The sequence below is a fragment of the Cyclopterus lumpus genome, chromosome 8, assembly GCF_009769545.1.
Source record: "Cyclopterus lumpus isolate fCycLum1 chromosome 8, fCycLum1.pri, whole genome shotgun sequence".
Taxonomy (NCBI): domain Eukaryota; kingdom Metazoa; phylum Chordata; class Actinopteri; order Perciformes; family Cyclopteridae; genus Cyclopterus; species Cyclopterus lumpus.
The window spans coordinates 1680444-1693077 of NC_046973.1; the positions used below are offsets into that span (position 1 = coordinate 1680444).

The window sequence follows — 12634 nt, forward strand, 5'->3', positions numbered from 1 at the left end:
ACACATGAAGCATAGACTTCTATACAACCAGAGGAGTCGCCCCCTGGTGGTCAGGAGAGAGAATGCAGCTTTAACACATGAAGCATAGACTTCTATACAACCAGAGGAGTCGCCCCCTGGTGGTCAGGAGAGAGAATGCAGCTTTAACACATGAAGCATAGACTTCTATACAACCAGAGGAGTCGCCCCCTGGTGGTCAGGAGAGAGAATGCAGCTTTAACACATGAAGTATAGGCTTCTATACAACCAGAGGAGTCGCCCCCTGGTGGTCAGGAGAGAGAATGCAAGTGGCAAGTTTTCCAGCGTTTCCTGCCGCTTGTATGCTCCCTACGATACACGCGAGTATCATTCATGTTTTTTTGCCACAAAGATTATTTCCTGCAAAATTCCCCAAAGATCCAATGGAAGAATCCCATTGGCTGTTTGTAGAGGGAACCAGTGATGCTAACTTCCTGTTGGACTACAGACATACGTCATCCCTGCAGCGCTCTACACATCCATGTCAGTACCTCACTGAGCTTCTGCAAACAAATATTTCATGAAGACAGATTAATTTGTGTCCCTGATTCTGAAAATGCCTGTTTGTCTCAAGTAATTTCGGGGTTTCATAGTTTTGTTCGTTGTTGAATCTTTGTTCACTTCTTCTTCACATCAAAAAGGAACTCCAAAAATACATCTCGAAAAAGACAACAAGGGTTTTTTGAGTGTAAAAAAAACTAAACGAGTTATTCCTCAGTGAGTTCTCGGTGTGAAAGAGGACCAACGGTTCCTCAGAGGAGGGTGTCAATCCGGGTGCTCGGGTCTCCGCCCAATGAGTCTCCGAGGTCAAACAGCTGGTCGAGGTTGACGGAGGAGGTGCAGAGGAAGTCACTGCGGCCTTGCTCCTCCTCCTCCGGCCAGGGGCTCTCCAGGAAGGCGGTGGCGAGGAAGGTCTCCTCGTCAAAGTCCGACCCGTCGGTGTTCCTTTGCGTCTCCGCCAACACGTGGATGTCCGCTGACCCCGCGGGGGGGTCGATGGGAGAGACGTGGGTCCCCCGCACTGTCAGGTCCTCCTCCTTCATGATGGGGCTCAGAGGGTCTCCTCCATCCAAACTGAGCTCCCCATTGAGGGCCGAGTCCAGCAAGGCGTCCCAGTCGAAGTCCCCCTTCAGAGGTCCGATGTCCTTCTGTTCGTCTGTGGAGAGCAGCGGGGAGCTGGAGCGCCGGGGGGCTTTGCCGCCGTCGTTTCTGGAGCCCAGCTTCCTCTTGTGGCCAAGTCTTCCTCGCACCACGGGCCAGGACCCCAGCATGGTCCCCTCGGCCAGATGAGGGTCCCAGTTCTGGTCGGCGCTGGTCGCCTCTTCGAACTCCCGGAGGAGCCGCTGGGACTCGGGGTTGAAGCCCAGGCCGCTCTGACCTCCTGCGGGGCTGCATGGGCTTCTGGACCGGGGCTGGAGGTTCACCCGGAGCCGGCTCTGCAGCGCCGGGTTGATCTGGACCGGCGGCATCCGCCTCTTCTTATAGGCGCCACTCAGGAGGCGCTCGGCGTACTGCGGGTCGATCTTCCAGAAACCACCTTTCCCCGGCTCGTCCTTCTGCCGTGGCACCTTGATGAAGCACTTGTTGAGCGACAGGTTGTGTCTGATGGAGTTCTGAGGATAGAGACACACTTCCTCAACAAGAGGCTACAGCCAGCAGCACTTAGCTTAGCATAAAAACTGGCTACAGCTAGCTGTCTGTCGATCACTTGTTGAGCGACAGGTTGTGTCTGATCGAGTTCTGAGGATAGAGACACACTTCCTCAACAAGAGGCTACCGCCAGCAGCACTTAGCTTAGCATAAAGACTGGCTACAGCCAGCAGCCCTTAGCTTAGCATAAAGACTGGCTACAGCTAGCTGTCTGTCGATCGTGAAATACTTCGTTAGGTTTAGTAAAAGATAAGTAATTTCGTAGGATATCTACGAATTACATTGTATTCTTTTTTTTACGTAGCTACAAATGCTGGATGAAGGAGCCTGTTTCCAGTCTTTATGCTAAGCTAAGCTAACCAGCTGCAGACATGAGTGTTGTTGATTTCCTTATCAAAAGGAAGCAAATCAGCCTGAAAAAGGTTAACGAGAACCTGATTGAATATGAAGTGCAGATGGCAGACATCACTAATGCCCCTCCCCCTCGTTGAAGTAGAGCGGTGACCCGATGACCTTTGTTAAATATTATCTGCCCCATGTACGGCTTTACAATAACAGAATGCTCTGAAACACGGGAGTACAGCTAACCGCCTCATCAATCATTCATCCGGCTAAATTAAACTTTTTCATGAAAATTCCTGAAGAATCTGCAGCTGCACTTCCATTCTTCCTCCTCCAGCATATATATATATATATATATATATATATATATATATATATATATATATATATATACATATATACATATATATATACATATATATATATATATATATATACATATATATATGTATACATATATATATATACATATATGTGTATATATATATATATATATATGTATACATATATATATATACATATATATATATACATATATGTGTATATATATATATACACACATATATGTATATATATACATATATATACACATATATATATATATATATATACACGTATATATATATATATATATGTATATTGTACAATACATTAGTGTTTAGTTATTATTAATTAGCAGCACTTTTAAGTCTCTAATACTTCTATAATAGTGTTCTTTAAATAGAAAGATGGTCATGGTCCCAACTGTGACCTGAAAGAAAGAACAATGGAAAGTGTGCTGGAAACAATGTGTGTGTGCATGTGTGTGTGTGTCTTTGTGTGTGTGTGTCTCTGTGTGTGTGTGAGTGTGTGTGTTTGTGTGTGTGTGTGTGTGTGTGTCTTTGTGTGTGTGTGTGTCTGTGTGTGTGTGTCTTTGTGTGTGTCTGTGTGTCTCTGTGTGAGTGTGTCTCTGTGTGTGTGTGTGTGTGTGTGTGTCTCTCTGTGTGTGTGTGTCTCTGTGTGTGTGTGTCTTTGTGTGTGTGTGTCTGTGTGAGTGTCTCTGTGTGTGTGTGTGTGTGTGTGTCTCTGTGTGTGTGTCTTTGTGTGTGTGTGTGTGTGTGTGTGTCTCTGTGTGAGTGTGTCTCTGTGTGTGTGTGTGTGTGTGTGTGTGTGTGTGTCTCTCTGTGTGTGTGTGTGTCTTTGTGTGTGTGTGTGTGTGTGTGTGTCTCTCTGTGTGAGTGGCTCTGTGTGTCTTTGTTTGTGTGTGTCTGTGTGAGTGGCTCTGTGTGTGTGTGTGCGCTCCCTACCTGCCAGGTGGGGTCCGCGTGTCGGTAGTAGCAGAAGTGCTCGGTGATCCACAGGTAGATGCAGGACAGGGTGATCTTGGTCTTCTTGCTGGCCTGCATCGCCATGCAGATGAGCGTCGCGTACGAGTACGGCGGCTTGATGCGCGCGTTCGTTTTGTAGTCCACCTCGTCGGGGCAGTGCCCGTGCGCCACGATGCCCGGGAGGCACTGCATCCGGCTGTAGGCCGCCGCCGTGGGCTTCCCCGGGGTCAGGGGTCCGCCGATGGAGGCGGGGTCCGCGGCCAGCGGGGAGGCCGGCGCGTCGGAGCCCGGCGGCCGGTGCTGGCCGAACAGGTGCGGCTGGAGGTGAGCGCGCGGCGGAACGCTGGCGCCGAGGATGGAGAACTCCTGCAGCCACTGCAGACTGGTGAGGCTGTCGTCCAGGTTCACGGAGCTGCAGATGCTGCTGCTGTTGTTGTTGTTGTTGTCGTCGTTGTTGTTGTCGTTGTTGTCCCGCTCCTCCGCCTGCGCGGCCGCGGTCACCACCTCCTCCTCCAGCCCCACGGAGCCCTCAGGCCACGGGTCGGCGCAGCTCAGCGACAGCATGGCTCTCCGTCACCCCGCTCCTCCTCCCCCTGCCACCGCCTGACAGCACCGGAGAGACGACCGGCCGACTTCAACGTGCGCGTGAGAGAGCAGAACAATGACGGGCCAATTAGTAAACAGAGCCTGTGTGCGCGTGAGGGTTTCACTCCAGAGGTGTCTGTCACCTGGATGTCTGGCTGAGTCCTGAAACTACCGCAAAAAATAATTAATATATTAGACTGTTAATGTTTTTATATTTAATGTGAATGTGACACATTGGGGACGTCATTGGGACGTTTTACGCGTAAATTCCGCACATTTAGAACATTCTCTACTTCAATTATGAATGCAGATTATTTATTTACATTATTTATATTACACATTAGTGCAGTGAAATATTTAATGTTTCTTTTAATGAACCATTTAGAGGCCTTCTAAGTAAAATAATAAGACCCTTATATAAAGTTTAAAACTCACCTTTCTGGGATGTTGAGCGGAGACTTCTCTTCTTTTTTAAATCCCAAACGAGCAGCAGCTGATTGATCGACTTATTTATTGATCGATCTATCTGTCGATCAGTGTGCTGTGAAAAAGCAGCTGTTGATCAGCTCGTGAGAGGAGGAATGAAGAAGATGAGGAGGAAGCGCTCGGTCTGCGGGATCCGTCCGAGGAGGCGGTTTAATACCTGCAGCGGGAGGTTTGTCCGGTTACCGTGGACACGCTCCCCCCCATCCCCAAACAGCTTCCCGAGCCCCCATTGGCCCGCTGGTCTCCATGGTGCCTCATTTTTAATCACGCTCAAGTCAACTGAGGCTGCTGCCAGGCGGGTTCTCAAGCTGAGGCCCGCGGACCAAAGAGGGGCCCTTTGACTTGAGCAAATGGAGGATTGCTTTAACTTTATGCCAATGAAACGTATTACATATTTAGATATAGATATAGATCTATATATACATATATATATATAGAGAGATATATAGATCTATATCTTTATCTGAAGTACTACTGTACTTTTACTGCATGACGTTCCAAAGACGTTCAGCTCAATGCAGGATTTTAAAAACAGGACTTTTACTTCTTGGACCGAGAGTTTGGACTCATGATGTGTGTGTGGGACTGTGTGTGTGGGACTGTGTGTGTGGGACTGTGTGTGTGGGACTGTGTGTGTTTGACTGTGTGTGTTAGCATATGTGTGTTGGTGTGTGTGTCATGTGTGTCAGTTAGTGTGTTATGTGTCTGTGTGTGTAGGAATGTACTCTACTCCCTATAAGGACAGGGGGCCAAACAAAAGGCTGTGGCCCCTGATGTTGTGTTACTGAGACTCCTCACAAAGACAACTGTTCACCAATAAAAACACACACATACACACGCACACACACTTATACACACAGTAACACACTAACACACACACACACACACACAGTAACACGCACACACAGGTAAACTAAATACCTGTTTCTCCTTTATAAAAGCTCTTTAGTAGCACTTTAGTAGCTCTTTAGTAGTACGTTAGTATAACTTTAGTAGCATGTTAGTAGAACTTTAGTAGCACATTAGTAGCTCTTTAGTAGTATGTTAGTAGCACTTTAGTTGCTCTTTAGTAGTATGTTAGTAGCACTTTAGTACTACGTTAGTAGCTCTTTTGTAGCACTTTAGTAGCTCTTTAGTACTACGTTAGTAGCACTTTAATAGCTCTCTGGCAGCTCTTTAGTAGAACGTTAGTAGCACTTTAGTAGCATGTTAGTAGCATGTTAGTAGAACTATAGTAGCTCTTTAGTAGCATGTTAGTAGCACTTTAGTAGCACATTAGTAGCACTTTAGTAGCTCTTTAGTAGCACATTAGTAGCACTTTAGTAGCTCTTTAGTAGTACGTTAGTAGAACTTTAGTAGCATGTTAGTAGAACTTTAGTACTACGTTAGTAGCCTTTTAGTAGCTCTCTGGCAGCTCTTTAGTAGCACGTTAGTAGCATGTTAGTAGCACTTTAGTAGCACATTAGTAGCACTTGAGTAGCTCTTTAGTACTACGTTAGTAGAACTTTAGTAGCATGTTAGTAGAACTATAGTAGCTCTTTAGTAGCACTTTAGTAGCTCTTTAGTAGCACGTTAGTAGCTCTTTAGTAGCTCTTTAGTAGCATGTTAGTAGCACTTTAGTAGCACGTTAGTAGCTCTTTAGTAGCACGTTAGTAGCACATTAGTAGCACTTTAGTAGCTCTTTAGTAGTACGTTAGTAGAACTTTAGTAGCATGTTAGTAGAACTTTAGTACTACGTTAGTAGCCTTTTAGTAGCTCTCTGGCAGCTCTTTAGTAGCACGTTAGTAGCATGTTAGTAGCACTTTAGTAGCACATTAGTAGCACTTGAGTAGCTCTTTAGTACTACGTTAGTAGAACTTTAGTAGCATGTTAGTAGAACTATAGTAGCTCTTTAGTAGCACTTTAGTAGCTCTTTAGTAGCACGTTAGTAGCTCTTTAGTAGCTCTTTAGTAGCATTTTAGTAGCACATTAGTAGCTCTTTAGTCGTACGTTAGTAGCTCTTTAGTAGCATGTTAGTAGCACTTTAGTAGCACTTTAGTAGCTCTTAAGTAGCACATGAGTAGCTCTTTAGTAGTATGTTAGTAGCACTTTAGTACTACGTTAGTAGCTCTTTAGTAGCACGTTAGTGGCACATTAGTAGCATGTTAGTAGCACTTTAGTAGCACATTAGTAGCACTTGAGTAGCTCTTTAGTACTACGTTAGTAGAACTTTAGTAACATGTTAGTAGAACTTTAGTAGCTCTTTAGTAGCACTTTAGTAGCATGTTAGTATCACATTAGTAGCACTTTAGTAGCTCTTTAGTAGCACATGAGTAGCACTTTAGTAGCTCTTTAGTAGCTCTTTAGTACTACGTTAGTAGCACTTTAATAGCTCTCTGGCAGCACTTTAGTAGCTCTCTGGCGCTCTTTAGTAGCACTTTAGTAGCACATTAGTAGCACTTTAGTAGCTCTTTAGTACTACGTTAGTAGCCTTTTAGTAGCTCTCTGGCAGCTCTTTAGTAGCACTTTAGTAGAATGTTAGTAGCACTTTAGTAGCACATTAGTAGTTCTTTAGTACTACGTTAGTAGCCTTTTAGTAGCTCTCTGGCAGCTCTTTAGTAGCACTTTAGTAGCACTTTACTAGCATGTTAGTAGCACTTTAGTAGCACATTAGTAGCACTTGAGTAGCTCTTTAGTACTACGTTAGTATAACTTTAGTAGCATGTTAGTAGAACTATAGTAGCTCTTTAGTAGCACGTAAGTAGCATGTTAGTAGCACTTTAGTAGGATGTTAGTAGCACTTTAGTAGTACATTAGTAGCTCTTTAGTAGCACATGAGTAGCACTTTAGTAGCTCTTTAGTAGCTCTTTAGTAGCTCTTTAGTAGTACGTTAGTAGCACTTTAGTAGCACTTTAGTAGCTCTTTAGTACTACGTTAGTAGCACTTTAATAGCTCTCTGGCAGCACTTTAGTAGCTCTCTGGCGCTCTTTAGTAGCACGTTAGTAGCACATTAGTAGCACATTAGTAGCTCTTTAGTAGCACTTTAGTAACTCTTTAGTAGTACGTTAGTAGAACTTTAGTAGCATGTTAGTAGAACTTTAGTAGCTCTTTAGTAGAACGTTAGTAGCACTTTAGTAGCTCTTTAGTAGAATGTTAGTAGCACTTTAGTAGCACATTAGTAGCTCTTTAGTACTACGTTAGTAGCACTTTAGTAGCTCTCTGGCAGCTCTTTAGTAGTACGTTAGTAGCACTTTATTAGCACTTTGGAAGCTCTTTAGTAGCTCTTTAGTTTCACTTTAGTAGCTCTTTAGTAGCATTTAAAGGGCTCTTTAGTAGCACATTAGTAACATTTAAAGGGCACTTACTTACAGCACTTTGTAGTTTGGCTTTCTTGAAGAAATTATATTTTCTTGTTGTGAGATTCATGATGAATTAACTTATTGTAAATCGCTTTGGATTACAGCGTTAGCTAAATGAAATGTAATGTAACTTTAAATACTACGTTTAATCTGTGTTTTAAAAGGAGATCTTATGTTTTACGTGTACAATCTGTAAACAAACTAAAACTGTCAAATAAATGTATGAAAGTACTCGTGAAGTACAAGTACCTACACATTATGTTTTCATGTCTTTAGTTAATGCTGTAATTTTACTGCATGGAGCCATGAATACCATAGTACTACTGTACAGACTTGTACTCCATGTTTAGAAGTAGTTTTTGAAGTACAACACAGTGAACTGGTCTTTGTTGCGTTTCTGATCACAACACTCATGTTATTGTCCTCAGACGACATCACAAGACCTCCAGCTGAGGTCAAAGGTCAGAGGTTAGAGCAGCCAACCACAGAAACCTCAGAGATAGACAGACAGACATCGGGCCTGGCCTTCTGCCTTGGCCCTGCTGATGCCCCCACCCCCCTCTCTACCTTCTTCTGTTTCATGGACTGTGGAGGTCTGGATCGTGGTCCATGCCTACTACTAATGATTCATACACTCTGTCATATTCATTGAATGTTTATGTAACTCTGTTCATCTGGTCACATGACATCTATTGTTCTGTCCATCCGGGGAGAGGGATCCTCCTCTGTTGATCTCCTGAAGGGTTCTTACCTTTTTTACCCTGACAGGGTTTTTCTATTTACTGATCTGATATGAGGTCAAAGGTCAGGGATGTCGTATGCGTACGGATTGTAAAGCCCTCTGAGGGGAGTTTGTGATTTGGGGCTATACAAAATAAACTGAATGGAATTGAATTGAAAGGACAGACAGACAGGACTCAGGGACCAAGTCCGATGGTGGAGTTGAAGACAGACAGACAGACAGACAGATAGAGAGACATACAGACAGACAGACAGAGAGAGAGACAGACAGACAGACAGACAGACATACAGACAGACATACAGAGAGAGAGACAGACAGACAGACAGACAGACAGACAGACAGACAGACAGACATACAGACAGACATACAGACAGACAGACAGACAGACAGACAGACAGACAGACAGACAGACAGACAGACAGACAGAGAGAGAGACAGACAGACAGACAGACAGACAGACAGACAGACAGACAGAGAGACAGACAGACAGACATACAGACAGACATACAGAGAGAGAGACAGACAGACAGACAGACAGACATACAGACACACAGACAGACAGACAGACAGACAGACAGACATACATACAGCCACACAGAGAGACAGACAGACATACATTCTTGATATTTCAGAAGCTACACAAGATTTCTGCAAACAGCATTTTAATGTAAACAATAAATAAATAAATGTAAATCTAGTAAACCTGCTTGTGTGGACGTGTAATGCTCGCTGTTGAACAGAAGATGGAGCCAGACACCTTGTAATAAACCACGTTGTGTCTGATTCACATTAGTGGTTTATTTTGTTCATTTAATCGAGTTTAGAAAGAAAATGTGTTTTTATTTGTGAATATGAAGTTATATTTATATATATACACTTATACAGATTTCATCTGTTACCGAATGTTCACAAAGCAATCGATTAATGGAGAAATTCATTATTATACGTACAAACTTACTCCATTTTTACAGTAATAAAGTACTTTTACAGCATGGTAAGATAACTCAGGGGTGGATGGGTGGATGAATAGATGGGTGGATGGATAGATGGATAGATGGGTGGATGGATGGATAGATGGGTGGATGGATAGATGGGTGGATGGATAGATGGGTGGATGGATGGATGGGTGGATGGATAGATGGGTGGATGGATAGATGGGTGGATGAATAGATGGGTGGATGGATAGATGGATAGATGGGTGGATGGATAGATGGGTGGATGGATAGATGGGTGGATGGATGGATGGGTGGATGGATAGATGGGTGGATGGATAGATGGGTGGATGAATAGATGGGTGGATGGATGGATGGATGGATGGGTGGATGGATAGATGGATAGATGGATAGATGGGTGGATGAATAGATGGGTGGATGAATAGATGGGTGGATGGATGGATGGATGGATGGGTGGATGAATAGATGGGTGGATGGATGGATGGATAGATGGGTGGATGGATAGATGGGTGGATGAATAGATGGGTGGATGGATGGATGGATGGATGGGTGGATGGATAGATGGATAGATGGATAGATGGGTGGATGAATAGATGGGTGGATGGATAGATGGGTGGATGGATAGATGGGTGGATGAATGGATGGATGGATGGCTGGATGGATAGATGGGTGGATGGGTGGATGGATGATAGATGGGTGGATGAATAGATGGGTAGATGGGTGGATGGGTGGATGGATAGATGGGTGGATGGATAGATGGATAGATGGGTGGATGGATGGATAGATGGGTGGATGGATAGATGGGTGGATGGATAGATGGGTGGATGGATGGATGGGTGGATGGATAGATGGGTGGATGGATAGATGGGTGGATGAATAGATGGGTGGATGGATAGATGGATAGATGGGTGGATGGATAGATGGGTGGATGGATAGATGGGTGGATGGATGGATGGGTGGATGGATAGATGGGTGGATGGATAGATGGGTGGATGAATAGATGGGTGGATGGATGGATGGATGGATGGGTGGATGGATAGATGGATAGATGGATAGATGGGTGGATGAATAGATGGGTGGATGAATAGATGGGTGGATGGATGGATGGATGGATGGGTGGATGAATAGATGGGTGGATGGATGGATGGATAGATGGGTGGATGGATAGATGGGTGGATGAATAGATGGGTGGATGGATGGATGGATGGATGGGTGGATGGATAGATGGATAGATGGATAGATGGGTGGATGAATAGATGGGTGGATGGATAGATGGGTGGATGGATAGATGGGTGGATGAATGGATGGATGGATGGCTGGATGGATAGATGGGTGGATGGGTGGATGGATGATAGATGGGTGGATGAATAGATGGGTAGATGGGTGGATGGGTGGATGGATAGATGGGTGGATGGATGGATGGGTGGATGGATAGATGGGTGGATGGATAGGTGGATGGATGGATAGATGGATGGATAGATGGATGGATAGATGGGTGGATGGATAGATAGATAGATGGGTGGATGGATGGGTAGATGGGTGGATGGATAGATAGATAGATGGGTGGATGGATGGATGGGTGGATGGATAGATGGGTGGATGGATGGGTAGATGGGTGGATGGATAGATGGGTGGATGGATAGATGGGTGGATGAATAGATGGGTGGATGGATAGATCGGTGGATGGGTAGATGGGTGGATGGATAGATGGGTGGATGGATAGATGGGTGGATGAATAGATGGGTGGATGGATGGGTGGATGAATAGATGGGTGGATGGATAGATGGATAGATGGGTGGATGGATGGATAAATGGGTGGATGGGTGGATGAATAGATGGGTGGATGGATAGATGGGTGGATGGATAGATGGGTGGATGGATGGATAGATGGGTGGATGGATGGATGGGTGGATGAATAGATGGGTGGATGGATAGATGGGTGGATGGATGATAGATGGGTGGATGGATAGATGGGTGGATGGCTAGATGAGTGGATGGATAGATGGGTAGATGGATGGCTAGATGGGTGGATGGCTAGATGGGTGGATGGATATATGGGTGGATGGATAGATGGGTAGATGGGTGGATGGATGGCTAGATGGGTGGATGGATAGATGGATAGATGGCTAGATGGGTGGATGGATAGATGGATAGATGGGTAGATGGGTGGATGGATAGATGGGTGGATGGATGGCTAGATGGGTGGATGGATAGATGGGTGGATGGATGGCTAGATGGGTGGATGGATAGATGGGTGGATGGATAGATGGATGGCTAGATGGGTGGATGGCTAGATGGGTGGATGGATATATGGGTGGATGGCTAGATGATTGGATGGATAGATGGGTGGATGGCTAGATGGGTGGAGGGATATAAGGGTGGATGGATAGATGGGTGGATGGATAGATGGGTGGATGGATAGATGGATAGATGGGTGGATGGATAGATGGGTGGATGGCTAGATGGATAGATGGCTAGATGGGTGGATGGATAGATGGATAGATGGGTGGATGGATAGATGGGTGGATGGATAGATGGGTGGATGGCTAGATGGATAGATGGCTAGATGGGTGGATGGATAGATGGATAGATGGGTGGATGGATAGATGGGTGGATGGATAGATGGGTGGATGGATAGATGGCTAGATGGGTGGATGGATAGATGGGTGGGTGGGTGGATGGATAGATGGGTGGATGGATGGATAGATGGGTGGATGGATAGATGGATAGATGGGTGGATGGATAGATGGATAGATGGGTGGATGGATAGATGGGTGGATGGATAGATGGCTTGATGGGTGGATGGATAGATGGATAGATGGGTGGATGGATAGATGGGTGGATGGATGGGTGGATGGATAGATGGGTGGATGGCTAGATGGGTGGATGGATAGATGGGTGGATGGAGAACCGCAAATATTTTCTATGAAAAAACATTATTTAATATTCCATAAATATGCTGACTCCATAATTTATATATTAAAATAAAACGACAACATGTATTAGTTTGTTGCATATTAGCATGTATATATACACATATAGTTATATATGTATGTATACACATATATATATGTACATATATACTGTATATATAAGCTTTAACAAATATATGAATATTTGTAAACAGTGTAGACCAATAAATAATGTTAAAGTAATAGTACTTTTATTGCTTGAATGTAATATCCCATAACATGTTATAGTATACAACACATT

General features: G+C 44.5%; 1 protein-coding gene across 1 annotated transcript; it reads right to left on the bottom strand.

Moving 5' to 3' along the window:
* Positions 1 to 233: 233 nt before the first annotated feature.
* foxj1a (forkhead box J1a) lies at positions 234 to 3881 on the bottom strand. Its single transcript, XM_034540189.1, has 2 exons — positions 3297 to 3881; positions 234 to 1631 (listed from the first exon to the last, which is right to left on the bottom strand). The coding sequence occupies exons 1-2, from the start codon at positions 3879 to 3881 to the stop codon at positions 771 to 773; spliced, it is 1446 nt and encodes a 481-aa protein (XP_034396080.1). The 3' UTR covers positions 234 to 770.
* Positions 3882 to 12634: the final 8753 nt, after the last annotated feature.

Coding starts and splice junctions, on each gene's coding strand:
- foxj1a (XM_034540189.1), bottom strand. CDS start 3,881: ATGCTGTCGCTGAGCTGCGCCGACCCGTGGCCTGAGGGCTCCGTGGGG. Junction 1,632..3,296: donor ACGCGGACCCCACCTGGCAG/GTAGGGAGCGCA, acceptor CTCTATCCTCAG/AACTCCATCAGACACAACCT.